This window comes from Tachypleus tridentatus, chromosome 1 (assembly GCF_004210375.1).
Source record: "Tachypleus tridentatus isolate NWPU-2018 chromosome 1, ASM421037v1, whole genome shotgun sequence".
Lineage (NCBI taxonomy): Eukaryota > Metazoa > Arthropoda > Merostomata > Xiphosura > Limulidae > Tachypleus > Tachypleus tridentatus.
Window position 1 is genome coordinate 162,933,625 of NC_134825.1, and position 25,532 is coordinate 162,959,156.

At 34.6% G+C, this 25,532-nt stretch overlaps 1 protein-coding gene across 1 annotated transcript in view; it reads right to left on the reverse strand.

The window, feature by feature from the left end:
• The window catches only part of LOC143229407 (uncharacterized), a 173,694-nt gene that overhangs the window by 37,033 nt on the left and 111,129 nt on the right, over positions 1-25,532 (reverse strand). Inside the window, exon 2 of the mRNA XM_076461721.1 lies at positions 24,229-24,516. Coding sequence (XP_076317836.1) covers positions 24,229-24,336 — 108 coding nt within the window. The 5' untranslated portion in view covers positions 24,337-24,516. The remainder of the gene's footprint in view (positions 1-24,228; positions 24,517-25,532) is intronic.

Consider the following 25,532-nt stretch of genomic DNA (forward strand, 5'->3'; position numbering starts at 1 on the left):
CGAAAATGATATGAGTGGCACTTGCCAAGGTGAAATCGCGCATTTCTGAACATGTCTCTGAAAGGCAACAGCAAAAGTTATATTGATTTGCAGTAAATATTCATTGAGTTATGTTTTTGTTTTTGTGTGAAATTCATGTTTTGTTGGTTTTGTTCTTTGAACACAGTTATATTGTGTGCAACTGATGCATGGTTCATTTTGTACACTAATAAAATATCTACTTATGTTTTGAATTTGAAAAAATCATATTTTATTTTTCCAATTACGAAGGGTTCAGTGAATGCAAGTATGAATCTTCCGGGGTTCAGTACCTCCAATAAGGTTAAGAACCACTGGTCTGGTTCAGTACCTCCAACAAGGTTATGAACCACTGATCTATATGTTTATCTACCAAACACGAATTCAAGAAAAAAAAACGCTCGACCTCAATTTTATGCCCCTTGACTTTTAATAGATAGTGATGTTATGTTAAAGAAATGACAAAATATAATAAACGTATGTAATTGGTATTACTTTTGTTCCTTGTTACACAGATATAAGATTGAAGTTACCCCATTTACGACGTTGAAGATGTTCTATATAATATAGATATGAAGTTATGTTTCTTTCCATATCAAAAGTTTCTGAGATGTTTCTATAATATGGATACAAGACTGATGTTCTTTGTAGCCTAGATGGTAGTGTTTTATAGATTAAAGGCGTGTGGGTTGAAGTTTTTCTGTATGGTTTGTGGTTGGAGCTAATTTCTGATACATAATTTCGACAGTGTATTTGGACAGTACTTGTTTTCCAAAACGTATTAAACACATTTGTTTACATCTATTGATGTTCCAGGTTGCACTTAGAAAGATTAGCTTATTTTATTTGATATTTGTAGAAAAGTTCTCATGATGCTGTGAAAAATATTGACTTTAATTAATTCAAAACTTCAACTTTTTGAATTAACAAATACGCCCTTTTCTAGAAATATAGCACAGAAAAATCAGGAAATATTCAAAACAGTTTTGTTTATTGGTAATTACAATAAGCTTAAATATATAATGTATGCGGATTTGCGGAGAGAGATTTACGTTGCAACATTACAAAATGGAGAAGTCGTATCAGTTAGTATAATTAAATATTGTTTTACACGCGACGCAGTCTTTCCACTTGCATTATATTCCACGGAACCTTGATACGTCGAAGTTTCTACGGATATGTTATTTTGCAATTGCATGGCTTCTAGAGCAGACACTTACACAGTTAATCATTAAGCCTAACAACCATATAATGCACTGTGCTTCTGATGTATGAAACCGCGTCATCCACGTGTCGCTTTTGTTACTGGAGTCCTGATAGTACGTTATTAGAAACGTGGCCACGTACGTGTGATGATGCAGATGGAGCAGATAACGGTATGCGTGAGGCTTATCTCAACTGTGATCCTAAGCAAAGTAGCGAATGTAAATATGCCAGATACACCACCACCTTAAGGTGGATCCAAGGTGATTTAGTTTACTCTGCAAATACAGAGAATGTAATGAGTGTCTGAGGGGTTAAAATCAAATACATTGTTTCAATATGGTAACAAAATGGCTATTTGACGTTAGTTACGTCATTTAAACGGTTTTGGAATGAACGGAAATGTTACGTATCACTTAACACGTCTGTACTTATAACGTATCATCTTAATACAGTTCTATGTATTAAGTATCTTCCAAATTTCCAAACAAACAAACAAATATATGTTTGTTTTAAGAAAGGCTGAAAGTTTTTTGTTTTCTTGTAGTAACTTCTATATGTACCGTGAGGTCTTATGATCAAACTATTTAGTTAACGTTTGGGTCGGTAACAAGGTTTTGACAATCTGGACACGTGTGATATTTATTTAAGCTCTTAAACCTGTGAAACTAGAAAACATACGGGCATTTATATATTCTTGTGTCTGTCTGTTGATGACGACTTAAAGAAACTTCGCAGTTTTTGTTCTTATCACATTGTTCGTGTAGTGTGTCCTTGTTATATAACGCTGTTGTTAGCCTGTGTAGTTTCCATTAGAGAGCGAAATAGCACTGTATCAAAAGGGTATTTTTACCAAGCACAGCAGTCTCTCTGTAATATACGTTGAAAATGATCTCATCTGCTTATAAATTGATTCTATTCAGTAAAACTTTGGGAAGGTTCGTAATGCTACAGCAAGAATTTTTTTAATTTTTTTTGCAAACGACTTCAAGGAAAAAAGTGTTTGTTGCAAGAAGAAGTACTTTCAGAACGTGACTGCACTTGAGGACTTTCAAAGACATTTTAAAGACGGAAACCATGGGATTAATAGTGCTTTCATGATACTTGGAATGTTTTTTCAGGATACTTGTAATTAATATTTTTTTCATGATACTTGAAATTAATAGTGTTTTTAGGATACATGGAATTAATATTTTTTTCATGATACTTGGAGCTAATAGTGTTTTTATGATATATGGGTTAATAGTGTTTTAATAATATATGGGTTAATAGTGTGTTTATGATACAGGGAATTAATAGTGTTTTCATTATACTTGGAATTTACATTTTTTTCATGATTCTTGGAATTGTTTGTTTTGAATTAAGCACAAAGCTACACAATGGGCTATTGTGCTCTGCCCACCACGGGTATCAAAACCCGGATTTTAGCAGTATAACTTCGCAGAGAACGGCTCGAGATTACAGGTTTCCTTCGATCATTTTGTTGAACATATCAGCCATTTCGAGCAGATATGTTTCATGTTGTTGTTCTGTTGTTTTGAAGTTAAGCACAAAGCTGCACAATGGACTCTGCGTGCTGACATGTTTCATATTACAGTGCATATGGTTACTAGGTAGAGAAATCGTGTATGTTCAATTTAGCTCAAAGGTTATACATATATATTTTCTTTTTCTTTCGGAAGAAGAGAAAAATGTTTGTCTATTTACGATTAATAAAAGCTACACCATGAATAATAAACAATTAAACGTTAGATAAGTGCATTCCGTTTAAGCACCGGTCGTTTCACAGCTATATTTATTAACAGTCTGTCTTTCTACTGATTCAATGTTAACGAGAAAAAATAATCAAGTAGCGAGTTTTTACCACAGTTCTGAAGAGATAAAACTGTTTGTTTTAATTAGGATGAATTCATCACAATTTAAAATAAAATGTGTCATTTGTGATAAATTTATTTGTGAGAAAACAATAAAACGTGAGATTTCTGACGGTAACAGTCGAGCGGTTATGTTTAAATACGGACGGATTAAACCGAGCAACATTCCCTCATGTACGCTAAATGATGTTTGTATTAGAATAACCCCACCCATATATACACACGAAGATGTTTGTAACTCTTTTCATCTCGGTCAGGAAAACGTTGAGTAATAAGCAAAACTCTGCAGCCTTTAAGAGGTTTGGATAGCTGGTGTCCGTCTGACAAAGGTGTTGCTATTTAATATTTAATACCGTTTATGTGACTGGTTATTTAAAGACAGCTGCTCATCACGGTTTATTAATAAAGGCACCTTGAAGTAAAGAGATTTGCCAGTAAAAATCTGTAATATCTAAATGCTTATAATAAACCCTATTAAAACATGGTAATGCACAAAACAGAGGTCAACATTTAGTTATCCTCAACCATTCTACTTAAAATAAAAAGCATTATGAGACCATAATACAATAATTTAAAACCACTTGTATATTATACGCATTACAAACAATAACAGAAAAGGACCTGGTGAGCAATATTTATTACTTCCTGTTATAACATTATTAAAACACCATAAGGCACTTTCTTATATTTGTATTATAATAGCCTTAGCCGTATATGCACACGAACATATTTGTAACTCTAACAATATTTATTATTTCCTGTTTATTGATGGTGGGTTAGAACATTATTTCCAAAAGCGTGTTATTACCTACAGATAATTAGATTTGATGATGTTCAACTCTAGGTTTTCCCGATGTTAATTTCAAGTAAATCCCTCTCTACTGGCCCACACGTTGACTCAGCTTTGGAAGACATTAGCATTGAGGCCTGACATAGCCAGGTGGTGAAGGCACTCGACTCGTAATATGAAAATCGTGGATTCGAATCCCCATCGCACCAAACGTGCTCGCCGTTTCAGCTGTGGGAGCGTTATATGTTTTCGGTCAGTCCCACTATTCGTTGGTAAAAGAGTAGCCCAAGAGTTGGCGGTAGATGGTGATGACTAGCTGCCTTCCTTCTAATCTTACACAGCAAAATTAGGGACGACTAGCGCTGACAGCCCTCGTGTAGCTTTGCGCGAAATTCAAAACAAACCAAACCAACCATTAGCATTGAAAACGGTTGATTCTTTGTATCGCGTTACATTTCAAAACGTCGTATGTACATAATGTACACTCCACCACTATACGAAGCCTATCTTATTGTTTCAATTTGCCCTTATCGAGGGTTACTGATGAGGTGTGGAATTCGGTAGAAACCGGTAGAACTTAGTGACAAATGGAAAACAGCATGAGCGACTGGACTCTACGTTCAATTTAAACAACGTATCTGTAGATAAGTACTATCAATTCTGTATGCTCTTCAAATTCTTATATAGATATAAAATTACTGTGATAGTAAAAGACATTTGAAAACAGCGTACATCCAGTATACACTATACACCGTTTGAAGCCTGGTTTTATTCGTTTGATTTCCCTGTATCCATGGCTACAGTTGATTTATTGTGACTCAATGAAATTTCAAAGTATTGAGATTGCTGAATGAAGTTAAACAATTATCTCTTAAGTTCAACAGATACTGTTTATATAAATGTTACTACCACAAATTACCAATAGGATTTTTAAAACAACATTATGAGTTGTTGCAGAACCTCGTTCACAACTTTGTATAAACTTAAAGTTCCATTTGAATATAAAGAGTTAATTAGGCTTATGACTGCATGCTAGATATGTATATAAGGTATTTTACTGCATGCTAGATATGTATATAAGGTATTTTACTGCATGCTAGATATGTATATAAGGTATTTTACTGCATGCTAGATATGTATATAAGGTATTTGACTGCATGCTAGATATGTATATAAGGTATTTTATTGCATGCTAGATTTGTATATAAGGTATTTGACTGCATGCTAGATTTGTATATAAGGTATTTTACTGCATGCTAGATTTGTATATAAGGTATTTTACTGCATGCTAGATATGTATATAAGGTATTTGACTGCATGCTAGATATGTATATAAGGTATTTTACTGCATACTAGATATGTATATAAGGTATTTGACTGCATGCTAGATTTGTATATAAGGTATAACATAAAAGTAGATTCGCTGATATCCTTCTTACACCACATGATATTGAAAACTTAAGGCCACTGCACCATTGTTTGACCGTCCCAATTGAAAATATTGATTATTTACACATTACTTTATAACGTACCTTAATTTACACTAAAGTTTTAAGACAGTTGAGATCCAAGTGAAATCATTCGAATCAACTGAAAGCGTTTAATCATATTTTCTTTTAATCAACATTAACCTGTCAACTGGTATTTCGTTTTCACATACAGCCAAATCTAGATCTGAAACCAGATATACTTTCACTAGTACGTTCTCTCTCACACACACACACACACACAGAAACATCTATATCGCTATGTGCGTGCGTGTTTCACTGAATAGGTATGATTACAGCACACGAAATGACAAGTTGTGTGTAAATATATATATAGCATGTTTCATAAGGCCATTCAATCTTGTGTAATTGTAACCGTGTCACAAGGTTTTTAAATATAGCCATTAATTTTACAATAATCTTGAAACAGACCCGGACATGTTAGTGGCAGACTATTTTTACAACAGTAATTAGCGTTTCAAATAAACCTCAAACCCTGGTCGTGTACTGTGTACGTTGGTTAGAACTGTTTCTACGTTTCATGTTGTCAACTGTTGAGCATTGGGTGGTTTTAATAAAAGGCGCGTGCCGTGAGCGTGCACCAAGGGCAACTTAGGACTATGGCTATTTGCTTGTCTATATATGTGACCGATTCACCACATGCATGATATGATCACGCGACGTGCATGTTATGCATTGCTACAGCTCTGGACAATTGGAGGGGAGGGGCAAGGGGTGAAGAACAATATATGCAGGGTATTTCTTTGTATTGTTGTAAGATTTATAAAGGTTACGTTAACAAGTCGACTGTAGGAAAGTAATTATTATTTCATTAGTTTGTTTTTTCAGCTGATTCTCAGTACAAGTCTATTCTCACGGAATAATAACAACCTTCCGTGTTTAGCGAGAAAGACGCATATAGGGAGTAAAATAAAAAAATAAAAAATAACATGCAAAATAACATTTGGAGAAATTCCAAATTACTTATTCCCTTAAGAATATAAGATTTTACCTTATAATGGTAAAAGAATTCGACAAACAAACTTTAAAATAAACTTATGTTACCATCATTTAAAGTCTATCCCCAGGTGTCCACTATCATTTTCAGTCTAGGCATATTACAGAACATTCTGGTCGTTGTTTGATGTTTATTTTCAAACTCCTATTGAACAGAAAATACCCCTACTACTAGGCATCACCACCTACCGCTTCCTGGGCTACACTTTTACCAACGAATAGTGGGATTTACTGTAATATTATAACGTCCTCACGGCTAAGAGGGCGAGTACGTTTGGTATGACGGAGGCTCGAATCCGTGATCCTCAGATTAGGAATGGAGCGCCCAGTGGCGAGGCTAGGATATTTTCGTTGGGGGAACTGAGGTAAACTGTGAAGGAGCTTCCCAAAATGTCATCATGTAAATACCAAGGTACATTTCAGAAAGCTGTGCTATTCTGAACTGCATTTTGAATGCAGTTTTCATTGGAAACTCATACTCTGATTAATAATTCATTATTACAAATTAGAAATAATCTGTTTATGAAAATATGTGTATATGTAAAAGAGGAAGCTCACCTAAATTCCACCCAAGGTAATATATAATAATAAAGAAAATCAAGATTAGCTTAGATTGAACATTTAATATACTATTAAGAGTAAAGCTACAAATCAAAAGCAATATTACATAAACACACAGTTTACATAGCAGAAACGAATTATCCCATGTGAAGTTAATACACTCTGAGGAAAAGTAAGGTCACTATCAGGCTAACTATCTTTCATCATGTTGTGTTTATAGTCAATATTACTTCAAAACAATACACCTGTTCTGGTGATTGGCAGCAAATATGTCTATAACAGTATCAATATTGAGTTGTTTTGCCCTCCTGGAGTTTACTGATATGACAGCAAGGTTGCTGGTGTGGTTGTTACCACTGCTATTGTGCAAGTATGTCTTGAGAAGCTTCAGACATGAGAATCTTCTCTCACAGACAGCTGAAGTGACATGCAGGGTCACAGCGATACATACAAGTTTGTGGAGATCCATGAAGATATCCTTGTATGGCTCCAGCATGGTTGCAAGCTTCAATGATGTGGATACTTCCTCCCCGTGTCTATCTTCCTGGCAATTAGCCGGTTCAACTGGTGGACATCCACTGCAAGGTCATCCTCTGCCACACCATAGTTTGCTAAATTTCAGTTGACCTTCACAGAAAGGCTGGTTTCATCATAAGTTCACATTATTCATACAGGTCAAACTGTGATCGTGATATTGTTCTTATTATCATAAGTGTGACAAGCACCTGTTACAATAATGTAACTACTATATTACATTAAATTAGGCACTTCTAAATAGCCCAATGACAATTTCAAAATTCATTCTAGAATTGTTTAGAAATATTATTTGGTCAGTTAACATGTAAGGTTATTATCTAATCATAAGTATAATATTAATTGGATTGTAAGTCACAATTTTAAGTGTGTGCCACAATCATCAGTACAATTTTGGATGGCTGATACACAATGCAAAATGATCTCACAGAGGACACAACACTGGCTAAATGCTTCATAGTTTTGACCTATGCACAATACAATTATACATAAATGCTGTTTTACTTTTCAATAAAAAATAAACGAAATTAATGGGTAAATACCTGTGAAACCTTTGGTTTATCAAGTAAAATCCCTGCTGATCTGTTGTAACTTGAAATCAACGTGGTTGTCTAACCTTCGTCAAAGCTCAAGATAGAATGGCATTACACAGGGAGCGGCAATACAGCGCATGAGTTTCAGTACATTCAGTACGTTGCTATGGAACGCATGACACATACTTCCGTCTTAATGAAGACGTTGAGTTCTACAGATCTATGTCTCTTTGATGTTAATTGTTAAGCAATAACGACGATTGTGTTTTCCATATTCTATGAATATGTAGGTAACAATATTTGGGGGCTGAGGGGGGCTTGGCTCATTTTTGGGGCTCAAGCCCCCAAGCCTCCCCTTGAGCGCTGCCACTGGGAGCGCCTTAACCACCTGGCCATGCCGGACCATTTCAGCATTAGCAATACGTTTACTGACACGAAGCTTTGCTAAGCCTTTGTTCCAAAGAACAGACTTCAGAATCATCTGGTTCATCCAGTGTGACTGCCAATGAAACACCGTTTTATTGTATTTTTGATACCATCAGTTTCATTCTACAAATACGTAATTATGCCAATATACGATTCGACTAACATTAGATTGTACAAACAGTTAATACCGCCATTTTTAAGTTCTAATATTATTAGTAGAATTGCAGAATATTGTTGTCTAATTTAATTGAAATTGGATTCTACTGATAACGTTTTTTTGCGTTAGTATCTAATTTCACTAATACTGGATTATGCTGAAATCTGTCAACTAAAAACTTATTACGTTAATAAATTCTCTTGTCAACATTTAATTCTAGTCAAATATAACTCTGACAGCACGTGGTTTTTATAAATAACTGATTATGACTATAATTTCGGCAAAGTATAAAAAACGAAGAATGAATAAAACCATTTGAAAAATAATAAAAAAAATATCTGTGAAGCAACTTTTGTCTTTCATATCACATGTTCAGGTTTAAGTTGTAGGTAATGTAAAGGCCCTAGAAATTGCACCATCAAAATTACTGCGACAAATTACAGAAATAGTTCAGATATACCTCGCTCTATTGGGATATATCTTCCCAGCAGTCAGCATTCGTTGAATTTGTTTGTTTTTGAATTTCGCACAAAGCTACTCGAGGACTATATATGCTAGCCGTCCCTAATTTAGCAGTGTAAGACTAGAGGGAAGGCAGCTAGTCATCACCACCCACTGCCAACTCTTGAGCTACTCTTTTACCAACGAATAGTGGGATTGACTGTCACATTATAACGCCCCCACGGCTGAAAGGGCGAGCATGTTTGGCATTCGTTGAAACTAAAAGGTATCTCAGTTTTCAAAATGAAAAGTTAATCGTCTTACAAAAAAGTTTTTTTTTTTTCTGTTTGGTCAATCTCACCAGAGTGACGTCATAAAGTTAACAGTGAATTTGCTAATTCGAAAACTAATTAAAGTTGGTTAATTAATTGCAACTAAGTTTTGAGTGGGCGTGGCCTGATGGACAATGTGCCTGAACTGTGAATGTTTGGTGGCTAGCATCACGTTACAGCAAAACCTCCCTGCACCTTGCGGTTTTTGGGTGCGCCATAAGAATAACATTCAGATCTCACTATTTGGTCAGAAAGAATAACCCAAGAGTTCAGTTGAAAATTAGGGGTAACTACGCACGGGTAACTTTTCCTGTAGGTTTGCACGAAAATTTTCCCATTAAACGCAATGACCATAAAAGTATTTTAAGACGGTAGTATTTCTTAGATACAGATAAGTATAGGCAAAGAAAAATGTGCCAACCAGTACGCCCCGTACTGCCGACACATTTAAACCCAGATGTGTTCAGAACACTGTGCAAATAGATAACACTAGCAGGTATAGTGATAGCAATAATAAAAACGGATATTACATTTAATACATTTATACCTATTCAAACACATTGAGCTAACACTCCCCAGTTTTATTTCAGTTTTCTAATGAATGACAAATAACAGTGAGAATAGCCAGAAGAATAGATAAATAATTCATTGACAAAATTTAAAAATATAGTTACAACTTTATTTATTTCAATACACTGATGATAACAAGTATAATAATAAACAAATTGAAATATCAGAAAAATGTAAATTACCTAGTGTTTTTTAACCATCTATGAGAGATTATAACAAAATCAAGTTCATTTGTTTGAGTTCCGGAGATCAAGGACAGAAATCTGAAAATAAAGTTTTCCAGTCAGAGTTTAATATCGATGTTATTTTTCAGAGTCAAGAACGTTACATTTAGTAGTCATTGTTTAGAGTTAGTAACATTATATTTACTGGTTATTGTTCAGAGTTAAGAACGTTACATTTAGTAGTCATTGTTCAGAGTTAAAAACGTTACATTTACTGGTTATTGGTTAGTGTTAAAAACGTTACATTTACTAGTTATTGTTTGGAGTTAGAAACAATACATTTACTAGTTATTGTTCACAGTTAAAAATATTACATTTACTAGTTATTGTTTAGAGTTAGAAACGTGACATTCACCAGTCACTGTTCAGACGTAAAAACGTAATATTTACAAATCACTTTTTAGAAGTTAAAACATGTCATTTACTAATCCTTGTTCAGAGTTAGAAACGTGATATTTACTAGTTGCTGTTCAGAGTTGAAAACGTGACATTCGCCACTCACTGTTGAGACTTAGGAACGTGATATTTATTAGTCACTATTCAGAGTTAAAAATTTAGCAACTGCTAGTTACTGAAGTTTTGTTTCTGATAGGATTTTCACGGATGATCCAATTAGTTTTAGGAGATAAATTGTTAGAAATACAACTACCGTTGTACGTTTACATGAACTCATAGTAACTTGTTGCAAACATTAACAGTATTAGAACATTTCTACTATCGACGGAGTAAATTTAGCGTTTTTAAATTAATGAATAATTTTTTTTCTCATCAGTTTTTCTCAGTTGTATCCAGGAGTAAAAAGAAATGGCTATTTCGAACAAAAGATCCACAAACAATTGGACGAACTCATTGTTACCGATTCACGAGCAGCTTGTCTCGTTTTTACTGTACAACCTTATAAGGAATGTCTAGCCAGCAAAGTGGGCAGTTCTCTTCACGATTTTAGGGATCTTTCTGTTGACTCACCGACTCGGAGCAAACTTCCAACCCTAAGATCCACCCCTTAGTGGCGGCCACCCTCGTCTTTTTCCACTTAGCAATAGCTCAAAGGAAGTTTTGTTTTCTTTTAGCCTGCGAACAGCCATCGATTAAAGAAGTCTAATAATTACATGGAGCTATTCATTGAACTGTTCATCTCGCTATCAATTTAAACCCCTACGATTGAGTCATTTGTGTAAATTCTAAAAGAAAATCATTCAGTCAACTTCAAACCCTTAGATTCTGCCCCATTTTGTCTCGATAACTTAGGGGTGTTGTGCTTGGAGAATATATATATCAACTGGCACGAGAGCTGTTCCACCCCTCCTCTTTTATATTTTCGTTGTTGGAGCTCTATGATAATACGGGCCCCTCCAAACCTTCAGGGCGATGCAGGAGCACTGTGGGCAGACAGGAGATGGCAAGAAGAAAGAAGCAGGTCAGAAATCACTGTTATCTTTATTTGACCATCTAAACATTTTCCTCCCTGTAGTATACATTACGTAAGTATTGTTTTCATAAATTTTATTTTTCCGTTTAGAAGGCGTCCTGCTCCGCCCGGGCAGTATATACAACGAGCCACCAGTTGAGCAGCTTATGGCAACGTTCGGAACTCTACCATATCGTAAATAAAGGCGTTTTATTTTTCTGCCCCACATTAAAGTAACGGGAACGAGCAACATAAGAAGACAGACAGGCAGACGGAAAGTGAAAAATTATCAGTTGTCAGCTGACGAAACTGTTTTAAAGGTATTAATATATTTCCGTCATTTGATACCTGAAATATTAGGACAACTGTACATGTAAAGAAACGCATTATCTATAGATACAGGTTTCTTTCTATATAGCTGTATGTGCTTTATTTTTAGTTTGAACAGTAAAAACCAATATCAAATGCTCGGCGGATCAGTTCTAGTCTATTATTAAATACACGTGTATTAATTAATGGTTATCTGGGTAATGAGAAGAAATTGTTTGTTTTTAAATTTTCTTTTCGAAGACTCTTTGACAAGTTTGCAAATTGTTTTCGGTTCTATTTTCGTGTAAATGTTTTCTGGTTCAACGTTAGATTATTTAGGTACAAAATACAATAAATACCGTTTAAAATAATCGAATTTCAAAGAACGTTCTACTTTTTAGCCCAAAACGCACACCAGTGGCTCAGCAATATGTCCGGAGGCTCATAAAACTAAAAAATCTGGTTTCGATAACACTAGCGGCTATAGCGGGAATAGCCCATTTCATAGTCTATTTTATAGCCCATTTCATAGCCTATTTGTTTAGCAACAAACAAACAAAATCTTAGCCTCGTGTACAATTTAACAAAGTGTCCGTTTTTCAATACTGTACGTCCAATTATCTCTTCTACCGAAGTTCATGTTTTCACCAGTGTTTGTCAGCAAAGTTTCTCAAAAACGGCTCAATTGATTCGAACGAAAGCTGGCATACATTTGGACTACGATCCACCTTAGAAGAAATTAGTTTTGGTAAGGTCAGTGCTACAGCAAGATCAAGAAACTCGAAAAACAACAACCCTATCTGTTAACATGGGGACCGATTTTTCACCCTATTTTGCTACATAACACAGTCAATAATAATTTTAATTTTAATGAAAGTAGGTAGACATATGTGGAACATTATTCCTAATCGTATCTGAAAATAACGGTCCTTGATTGTTGATAACGACGAACATACGGTCACATCTTTGTATTTCTTAAGAGCCCGATTTGACCTACGCATTCTACTGAGTGCCTCTTCATAGTTGACAGCTTTTCCTTGTTTTATTTGCGTGTCGTGAAACGCTTGCGAATCGGGTAATTCACGTATTAACGGCTGTATTTGTAAATGTGTTCAAACAGCCTCTGTAAAAAATGTTGAAATTTTGTTATCGTTGTAGAAAACCACCATCAGTTTATATATATATTGTTTATCGTACTTTATGTTTGTAACATAAGCGATACTGAGTTCAGTTCTACAATTAAATCTGAACTCCAATAATCGCAGAATACAACCCATATGAATACAAATTCATTACGGTGAGTCATATTAATATATTAGACGTTATTATGTTTTCCTTGAGGGTTATATATTATTACTTAACATTACAAGTGCTACTTAATTTCTTAGTAAGGTTTTGATATATTTCTTAACCTTACGGAACAAAGGTCTCAGCTTTAGTTTGGGGGTGAGAACTCATAATTATTTTTCCAACTGGTTCAGTTAACTCTTCCCAATGTATTTCTCAGACTTAATTATTTTCGTCTTTTTTATCATTTCCCCAGACCTTGTAAGCCTTTTGTTTTCGTCCGGTTTCATTATTCTTGCTTCTCACGACTTCGTTGCACGAATATTTCTGAATTACAAGAAGTGAGAAAGGTGAAGAAGGAGTGTATGATTTAAATTAATTCCATGCTGTGTTCGACTAGCCTATACAGAGAGGGAAGAAACATACAATGATTTTAGACCACGTGGGTGGTGGTATACTTAATAATCCAAACTTTGTGGCTCTATAATATTGACTGTTAAACTTTATTATGCTGACGTTGTATTGACAAAATCACAATGTGCAATACGATCCCATAGGTTGTACAAATGTACGGCTTTAATATAAGGAAACTCTTAAAGATATCAGTACCAGATAGCTTCCAAGAGTTGGCGGTGGGTGGTGATGAGTAGCTGCCTTCCCTCTAGCCTTACACTGCTAAATTAGGGACGGCCAGCGCAGATAGCACTCGAGTAGCTTTGCGCGAAATTCCAAAACCAAAAACAAACCCAGATAGCTTTAAAAATGTAAATTAATCAGCCCTATACCGTAAGCTTATTATGTTCATTATAAGTTCCATACCTCGAGCATTTTCTATGTAAACATTATATCTTGAATAAACACAACGGTGAATTATAATTTATAAAGTTATAATGTCCTGATTGTCCTCGTTGTGATTTGTTTGTTTGAATTTCTTGAAATTTCGCTGTCCCAAATTTAGTACTGTGAGACTAAAGGAAAACAGCTAGTCATCACCACCCACCACCAACTCCTGGGCTACTCTTTTAACAACAAATAGAGAGATTGACCGTTACAATATAATGCCCCCACGGCTGAAAGGGTGAGCATGTTTGGTGTGATGAGGATTCGAACCTACGACTCTCAGATTATGAGCCGAGCTCCCTAACATGGTTGGAGTTAGCTGTTTTTCTACGGCTAATGTCAACGATTTCAAACAGTAAATTGAACCACAATGACTTCACTAGCACTAACATTTCTAACCTCATTAAAGTAAGTGATTATGTATTTCAGGACGGCTGATATAAGCATTAACACTTTCACCAAAATAAAGCAGAGAACAACGTTTCGACCTTCTTTGGTCATCTTCAAATCAACAAAGAGAGAATTTGCAACTGACTGATGTGTTATTTCACTTTAAACAACTGTCAACTTGTGAAAACACTAGTTTTCATGATTAAAAAGTGCTTGTACTGTTTTAGTGTGTAGGATGAAGTTTACTTTTAGAAGGCTGAAGTATTTAGGTATTTTTATACAACACAGTCCTCTGTGGTAGATATTATATTACTTTTATACAATACAGTCCTCTGAGGTAGATATTATACAACTTTTATACAACACAGTCCTCTGTGGTAGATATTATACAACTTTTATACAACACAGTCCTCTGTGGTAGATATTATACAACTTTTATACAACACAGTCCTCTGTGGTAGATATTATATTACTTTTATACAACACAGTCCTCTGTGGTAGATATTATACTACTTTTATACAACACAGTCCTCTGTGGTAGATATTACACTACTTTTATACAACACAGTCCTCTGTGGTAGATATTATACTACTTTTATACAACACAGTTCTCTGTGGTAGATATTATATTACTTTTATACAACACAATCCTCTGTGGTAGATATTATACTACTTTTATACAACACAGTCCTCTGTGGTAGATATTATACAACTTTTATACAACACAGTCCTCTGTGGTAGATATTATACTACTTTTATACAACAAAGTCCTCTGTGGTAGATATTATACTACTTTTATACAACACAGTCCTCTGTGGTAGATATTATATTACTTTTATACAATACAGTCCTCTGTGGTAGATATTATACAACTTTTATACAACACAGTCCTCTGTGGTAGATACTATAATACTTGTATACAACACAGTCCTCTGTGGTAGATATTATATTACTTTTATACAATACAGTCCTCTGTGGTAGATATTATACAACTTTTATACAACACAGTCCTCTGTGGTAGATACTATAATACTTGTATACAACACAGTCCTCTGTGGTAGATATTATACTACTTTTATACAACACAGTCCTCTGTGGTAGATATTATACTACTTTTATACAACACAGTCCTCTGTGGTAGATATTATACTACTTTTATACAACAAAGTCCTCTGTGGTATATATTATACTACTTTTATACAACACAGTCCTCTGTGGTAGATATTATATTACTTTTATACAATACAGTCCTCTGTGGTAGATATTATACAACTTTTATACAACACAGTCCTCTGTGGTAGATACTATAATACTTGTATACAACACAGTCCTCTGTGGTAGATATTATACTACTTTTATACAACACAGTCCTCTGTGGTAGATATTATACTACTTTTATACAACACAGTCCAATGTGGTAGATATTATACTACTTTTATACAACACAGTCCTCTGTGGTAGATACTATAATACTTTTATACAACACAGTCCTCTGGGGTAGATACTATAATACTTGTATACAACACAGTCCTCTGTGGTAGATATTATACTACTTTTATACAACACAGTCCTCTGTGGTAGATATTATACTACTTTTATACAACACAGTCCTCTGTGGTAGATATTATACTACTTTTATACAACACAGTCCAATGTGGTAGATATTATACTACTTTTATACAACACAGTCCTCTGTGGTAGATATTATACAACTTTTATACAACACAGTCCTCTGTGGTAGATACTATAATACTTTTATACAACATAGGCCTGTGTAGTAGCTACTATAATACTTTTATACAACACAGTTCGAAAGTTTAAATAAAATTCAAATACTTAAATTGTGAGTAAAAGTTCAGTAGTGTGCTAATTTTGGCTTCTTTTAATACTGATAAACGCTTCCTTCGTCAAAAACATAGCCTTGTTTTTAGCTTTACCCATTACTTTGAAGATTTTTGAGGATGGAACCTTGTCGCACTGTCTGACAAACGTTAATCAATTTATTTGTTTCCTCATCTGATGCACAAAGAGCATTAAACGGTCAACTCAAATTCTTCTATAATTTAGGCCTTGTCGTTTCTAATTGTGATATGATAGCTTTTAAGCACAAAACTGAGCAATGGGCTATCTGTGCTGTGCGTGTCAATGAATTCGAAACCCGGTGTTTAATGTTACAAGCCTTCAGACTTATCGTTTAGTTACTGAAGATGGGGGGTACGGATGGGGAGGGGCTAATTACAAACACTTCATTCGGCAGTACCCGCCGCACACTTGACGCGGCCACTATTGACCGAATAACGCGGTTAACTATCACTGTTATAACACACTATTAGACTACGCTTCAGCGCCACTTTAATCGGAATGTGTGAGATCCTTTGTATGCATATAACTTACGTAATTTTTTATAAATATTTTCAGCGTAACACATTGTCATTTATCATAAAAAATCTTTATCAATACAAAATGTGCAAGAATGTAAATTTATAATCGTACAAAGCACATAAATGACATAAATGAATGGATGGATGACAAACGGGGAAGAAATGGACAGTTATTTCTAATGTTATCACATTACTTGTACTTGGATCTTATAGGTATGAACTTCCGAAGTTGATTATAATCTTACAAAATAAGACATACTTTTTTCACCTAGTTGTAACGTCGCTGTTTACGTGGAGTATTGTAACTTGTAGCGAAACGCAACGCGTGAAACAGTGTTTATCGTCCAATGGCTTATTTTGTTATTCGGACTGTAATATTCTCGCTTTCTGTTCTGGATATGAACACTGTGATGTTAATCGAATCTTAATGTATTTTCACTTACTTTTAACACAGTTTTTGATGAATTTCTACGTCTAGTACTAACCAACTACTCAGTAAAATAGAAACAATAAATAATATACAAACATATATAAAAATACATATGTATAGATTCTTTCTTGTAGAGCTCCAGTCTGCACAGTGTATCATTGTGCTATACACATTACATAAATCGATTTCTGAGCTCTAAGCATCAGCTTTATACGTGGGCTCTTAATTTATCTTTTAAGGCCTAATCTCACACTGTTTCTGTAAGACTCAATAACGATACCAAATTAATATGTCCCTCCAAGCTATCGTCACGTAGTAATAAATAGATCAGTCATAAAGAAACGAGGGAAGAATAAAATCTTTTATTCAGAAGGTACTCGCAATATTCTCGTCAAAATGCGCATGCTCATAACTGGAACATAGTTAAATTAAGAACTTATATCTCTGATAAGAACGTACCACGAGTACGTTCTTCTCCACGAACGTGCTTTTATCTATCGTGTTTCGAGATTGCAATCAAGGCTGTTAACGACAACAGACGGTTATGGTGTTGAAAATAAAATAAACGGATAACATAATGTTATTAATTCTTATTCTAAAAATTTAATTTGTAAAAAGCTTAATAACATTAATAATAATTACGATTCTGTTACTCAGTTCACACCATAACAGTGGTTGTTCATATAACTGGTGCCTGTACCACTAAATCGCCGTTACACCTCAGCCGGCTAGATGAACAACAGAACTAAACGAAAGGCCTTGTTGGCACTGGATATGACAACTGTGGTGTGGTTGACACATTATATATTTGTTGCTTTTACTCCGTTTCTTGTAACTATGTTGTTTTTCCTTATCTGCTGCTTTGCGTGCTTTCACTTGAAAGACGAAGATTTAATGATTTAATAATATGGATATTGTAGGGCTAAAGGATCATACTTCTTATTGTATGGTAACGAAAGATGTGTGTTAGTTGTTTCTGGTACTTTTCAAGCTCAGTTACCCATGTTAAGCTGCAACCTTCTGTACGAATCAGACAATAGTGACCTCTACATTCCTTCTAATCTGTCAAAATTATGCACGACCAGTGCTCCTAGCCCTAGGTTTCGTGAATTTTAAAATCATATTCGCTTTCGTTTGTTTGTTTCTTTGGCATTAAGTGCAAAGCTAAACAATGGGTGTTATTTGATGTGTTCAGCACGCGTGTCAAAACCTGGTTTCTAGCGTTGAAAGTCCGCAGACTTATTCGCTTCGAATAACTTACATTACGTTTCTTTTCTTACGAATTTAGACTAATAAGATTTTTAAAAAATGCATTATTTAAATCACAATTTATTAATACATTTGTTAGAGATCTCTATAGGTAGGCCCAGCATAGCCAGGTGGTTAAACCACTCGACTCGTAATCTGAGGCTCGCGGGTGCGAATCCCAGTCGCGCCAAACATGCTCGCCCTTTCAGCCGTGGGGGCGTTATAAAGTTACGGTCAATCCCACTACTCGTTGGTAAAAGAGTAGCCCAAGAGTTGGCGGTGGGTGGTGATGACTAGTTACCGTCTCTGGAGTCTTACACTGCTAAATTAGGGACGGCTACCGCAGATAGCCCTCGTATAGCCTTGCACGAAATTAGCAAACAAACAAAATCTACATAGATAGCTTACTTTGACGAGAAGCTAGTATTAAATAATCAAACAACATTATTTACCTAGTGTCACTCTTCCTATATAATATTTTACCTCCATTGTTCTCCCATTCGAACTGAAAGCAGTTGTCATTGTTTAGTTTTGCCGTTCAGTTCTTAACTATACATTTAAGGACAACAAGCTTGGAACGAGAATTGTTATGCTCAAAAATCTAGAAAAATAACACTGTATTTGTTAGATAACAGAACAAAGTATCTGGTATTTTCTTCGTGAGTCAGAAAACAAAATATCTCTTACTGTTATTATTTATTATTTCTCGATGGAAGTCAATTATTTCTGTCAGAACTATAATATATCGTCTAGCAGCAGTTATTCTAACTATAATTCTTTTGATTGATCGACTATCACAGTTCTTATTGTGAGTATTCGCAAACCACTATTTAAACTATACAGATAGTGATTTCTACCAGACTAGTATTTGAACCTTAATATCTCTTTAATGGTTCTCACTGCTCAGCTGTTTGTTATCCATAAATTGATATTTCAGACCTTATGTTTTAAAGTGGTCCTAAATGTACAGCTGTTGGTTACTCCCAGACTGGTATTTAAGCCCTTATGTCTGGATCTTTTGATGCATTCTAATTATCCAGCTAGTGATTATTCCCATACCAATTTTTACATCATTACTGATATGTGTTATTTGAACAACGTTCACTTTCTCTGCGGAGTTCATCTTATAACTGTTTCTCACTTTTTGACTAGAGATAATTTTCAAAGTTCTTCTTCAGACTAGTGATCAATTCCTGGATAGTTTAATGACTGTTTTTTCTCTTTTGACTAGTTTTCATTTTTCAATTAATGTTCATTTCTTAATGATAACTTCTTCAAAGAACTGGGTGTTTAGTTCAGATCTAACTGTCACTAGTATTCATCAAGTCGTTGATTTTCTGACAGATTCTTACCTTCCCATCTAGAGTTTATCTCTAGGTAATGATCATATTCAACATGGTTTATCTCTGACTAGTGGTCATGTTCGCCTTAGCTTGTCTCTGACTAGTGTTGACACTTATTTAGTGTGCTCAGACTGTGGACTCGCAGGCCACAGAAACGCAATCCAGTATTTAGGATGGTAGATGTGTTTTAAGACAAGAATAACCCGACCGTTATTGGTGTATAATGTTGCTTAGTTGTCTTTCCTCTTATAATCTAATCTATCATATCAAAATTACAGGTAGTTACGAGTAGACATCTCTCTGTGTAGCTTTATGCAAACATTCTGAAATAAAACGTATTTACAGACACAAAAAGCTGGTGACATCACACACAACAGCAACCAGAAACTATTCCCAATGCCTAACGTTTTCACACAGTGACAAAGAAAAACTGTTTACAAAACACACCGATTTACCATATTAACAACCAGAAACTATTCACAAAGCTTACCGATTAAAAAAAACTAACATTAAAAAAGAAAAAGACTCAGTAGTTGAATCTTTAATATCTTGTCAAATAACGAAGGTATGTCTTTTAGACTCGCCGCATAAGGTTAAACCAACATTTCATCGACTTTGGTTTCTACAAAACGGACTCTTAAGTCACGTGGTATTATGACACATGGGTAAATGAAATGTCTTCGCTCATTGGCAGTAAACACCCCACGTTATCTATATTATCTTATATAAAAGAAACATTTCATGCCAAAATTAAAAAAACAAAACAAAACGAATAGTAATTCCAAATTCTCACACAAAAAGCCTGGTGGTGTTAATCTGGGAACTCCGTCAAAGGTTTCACTTATACGTATATCTACATAGTTGTAACTTTATTATAATTAACTTCGTATATACTGATGAATTAAAAATGACAAATTACACAGTTTCGAAAACCCAAACACATGATTACGTTCAACTGAGATACCTTGACTTGTATGTAGTACAGGTTTTTGATACAGGATTGCAAGTGGTGGTTGCTTTTAATGGTACAATAGATACAATATTGTACAATAGATACAATAATGATACTATTTTTATCATTGTTAAAAGAATCCCCTTTCACTAATTAATTGTCTTCCGCTGCTACAGCGGTAAGTCTACGGATTTACAACGATAAAATTAGAGGTTCGATTCTCCTCGGTGGACTCAGCAGATATCACGAAGTGGCTTTGCTATAAGAAAATATACACACACTAATTAATTACGTCCATTTGACACTAAATTTTTCGCTACTACATGTCTTTTTAAGGATAGTTAATAGATAAAGGGTTATTTATTATCTCTAGTGTGGATGTCAAACATTATAAAATTATTGTTTAATTGAAAATGTTTAATTAATATTCAAATTTTAGAAACCCAATATTAATATTATTACTTATCGTAAACACATTATTTGTTATTTTTCTATTTATATAATCTACTGTTTTTTTCACCACATCAAATACTTTAAATAACAAACTTCAATATTCAACATACACCCAATGTTATATCGAAATCTCTTTGTAGATCCACAGTTGTCTTGCTTTATTACGTTATATATGTGTATTATGAGTAAATAGCAATAATTATATTAAAACATCAAACCAGGTTTTTCTGGTATTTTTGTTGTTGTTGTTCTTATCTCTACTACAACACGGATTCCAACTCGAAACCTTTCACGCATGCGCTGAATAAATACCCTACCAACTGAATTAAAATTGTTAAATTCGAAACTTTCGCTCGTGAGACACTTTCTTTCACAACTAAAATAAGCATGATGTATCAGAACTGCACCTTTGAAATAAATCATATTTCTTACAGTCTTTTTGGTTAATTTACTCACACAGAAAATATTCCCAAATTCTGTATTTAATAGTTAATCAGGTAGAACACACTTAATCGTCCAACGAGTACTATGGCGTAAAAGTAAACCTGAAACGTGTACATGTTATATACTTCAATAGGCCCGGCATGGCTAGGTGGGTTAAGGCGTGCGACTCGTAATATGAGGGTCGCGGGTTCGAATCCCTGTCACATTAAACATGCTCGCCTTTTCAGCCGTGTAAGTTATAATGTGACGGTCAATCCCATTATTCATTGGTAAAAGAGTAGCCCAAGAGTTGGCGGTGAGTGGTGATGACTAGGTGCCTTCCCTCTAGTCTTACACTACTAAATTAGGGACGGCTAGCGCAGATAGCCTTCAAGTAGCTTTGTGCGAAATTAAACAAAAAATATATAAAGTTCAATAAAAGTTAAACTATCTGAAAACGTTGGTGATTTGTCGTTTTAGTGCATGTGTGTGAACGTTTAACTAATATTTTTAATTCAATTTAAATATAATTTACGTCATCAAATTTTATTATGAACAGTACTGCACAAGTGATTGAGGAGCTTTTTTTTTTCAGTAATAGTAATTACTCAAGGAGCCAGCCTATGGACCCGTAAAAATATTCATTTACTGAGATGTTAATTGTCTGTTCGTGCTTACAAGTCAATTGTTTACAGAATTAGTTTGGGTAGATATTTCAGATCCGGGACATTATTTTGTTCGACGCCATCTTTACGAATTGCTGCCGTCAAAATAAAGCTCCAATTAAATTTATTGGGGTACGTGTCACAATATATGTGTCAAAGCAGCTATATAGTGTCGCGTTTTTAATCAATCGTTTAAGCCTATATATCATACAATTCACTGAGAGAGTCAAAAATGTTCTGAAACTTTTGTATTGTATTCCTTAAAGTTCGACTTTTAATCGTTGAGTCATGTCGTCTTTTCATATTGTCCAGAACGCTTTGTCATCCTTTACTTTGTAAGCCTTGACACTGAAAATATAGGTTTACACACGAAAATCGCCATCATTTATCTAATTGTTAGATATATATATATATATAAAAGGATATTGCAATTTTGACGACAGCCATTGTTTTAAAATGGCGTCTTGAGGAATTCTGTCCCAGAGTTAAAACGTATTACGAAGATAATTGTGTTTGGAAACAAGAACAGACAAAATAATACTCTAAACAGAAATATTTTACTTATCTGTAGGTTGGATCCATAACTACATGTAAAATGAAGAGCAGTAAACTTTTAGGATTTTAATTAATATGACTCATTACAAGATAAACCGTTTGTGTGTTTCTAATTCTCAATGTATCATTCTATCAACTTTAATAATGGATTAACTTCATTACGCTGCAATTCTTTAAACTAAAAAAAACAAACAATGAAATGTACTACAGTGTTAAAAAACGAAAACGGTTTGTTTTGAATTTCGCGCAAAGCAGCACGAGGGCTATCTGCGCTAACCGTCCCTAATTTAGCAGTGTAAGCCTAGAGGGAAGGCAGCTAGTCACCACCATCCACCGCCAAACTCTTGGGCTACTCTTTTACCAACGAATAGTGGGACTGACAGTTACATTATAACACTCCCATGCTGAAAGGGCAAGCATGTTTGGTGTGACGGAGATTCGAACCATCTGGCTATGCCGAGATCAACTGGAACGACAAGTAGTTACAATGTAACAATAAAACGTTTTGAAGTATATCAATCAGCTACTATGAAGGAAAATAATATATTTAGACACAATAAAGCTGGAAATTCAAACAAAATGAATTAATAAAACTTATGCGTTACGAGCTTGTTTAATTCCATTCACCTAGATCATTATAACCTATGCAAAGAAGACGCATATGGCACATGAGTAATGACTCAAAATATCATAAAGATGGAAATATTCGTATTATTTCGTATTTTGTTATATATAAATCAAGTTCTGGAAAACCTAAACTGTTTCTTTATCAAATTATTCTTTTGTTCAATAGCGTGAGCATACAAGAAAAACATGCGTTTTGGAAAAAAAATATTGATAGAACAACTTTCGTAGGACTGTTTGTGTTTTATAGTATTAATATCTTGTAAGAATTATTATGAAATAAATACGATATTAATAGAACAACTTTCATATGACTATTTGTGTTTTACAGTATTAACTGCATTAATATCTTGAAAGAATTATTATGAAATAAACACAGTATTAACAGAACAACTTGTGTAGGACTATTTCTGCTTTATAGTGTTAACTTTATTATCATTTTGTAAAAGTCATTATGAAATAAACACGATTAAACCATCATTCCATTCATAAGTCTTCCACAATCAATTCTACTTAACATAATATTACTTTAATTGAGCCACAACGTAGTACTTTAACTTTCAAATTAGAAGCGTTCCAAAAATAAATCTGAGTTTACCTCTATTTTTTTTTTTTAATATTATAAAACGTTTTAGTTTGTTGTCTGTCACTGACATTTTGACTTCGGGGTGGCTCTCTCCCGAGCTGGTGGTCTGTGACTGGAGTTTTATCAACTGACATATTGAAAAATAAGTTGATACAGTAGACACTTACATGAATATATATATACGTCCAACCTTCGAATTCGCTTCTTCTTGGTTGTAAGATATTCGTTATCCCGCTGGCCCAGCGTGAAAATTGCGCTATTGGAGACTCGAGCATCGTGCTGATCCCAGAGAGTTTCCTGGTAGGAGAGGTGGCCACATTGAGTCTTTTCGTAGGTGCTTCAAGTTAGTGGATTCTTAGCTGTCGCAGAATAGCCTCTCGGGGGGTCCACTACTGTGTTGTATATGGGAGACTGGTAAAGTAGCTGAGGTCACTCTGACTTCAATTACTTGCCCTCTGCATGTCCCCACAGAAACAGAAACCATGTGAACGGAACTACAATTAACAATCAAACCTGTACCTCTGTTGTTTTTTTTTAATATTCATCAGTAGACCTAATGACAATACGACTTTACAAAAAAGAAACTGACATTTTACTTTGGCATAAAATTCGTCTTAATTACAGAGTTGTTTGTCATTAGTGATAAAATTTTAATTTTTTTTTTCACTCTTTGATATCAAAATTTTGCTAATACTCACACATTAAACATCTAAAACTCCTTTTTATAGTACAACTAATAAAATAACTGGAGGTAAAAAGTGTATGGTGGTTTCGATAACTTTAATGAGCTGTTTATTGAACGAAAATGAGACGATTCTTCAGTTTCTATACTAAGGCCTTCTTCTGAAATGTAGCAGCCGAAACGTTCTATTTTTGCTTAATTTCGCGCAAAGCTATTCAACTGATAGCCGTCGCTAACTTTGTAATTATAGACTACAGGGAGGACAGTTAGTCAACGCCAACTACAGCCATCTCGTGAACTACTCTTTACAAACAAAAAACTGGATTGACTGTGACTTTATAACGACCCTACGGCTGAAAGGACGAGCATGTTCGGCAAAATAATTCGACCCAGCTTATTCCGAGTCGATCACCTAATCGCCAGATCAATCACAAGCCTAAAACAGTTTTCTTTTCTCATAACTGCGCCTCTTTCGGTGCGACAGCGGTAAATCTTTGGATTTGCAACGCTAAAATCAAGAGTACGAATCCCCTGGTGGACACAGCAGATACCCCCATGTGACTTCGTTTAAATAAAAAATACACACAACTGTATAAAGAATAGCTAATATATCGATTGTGTGCTTAACAATTCTAGCATAAAGTCTATAAGCTTAATGCTGTATGTTGTGTAATTTATCTTCTTCAATAAGTTAAGATACACATCTGTTGCACATTCTCGGAAAAAAATAATTGATGCAAGATAAGAGTTCCCAATTTGACAACATTCAAAATGTTTAATTATTCAGAA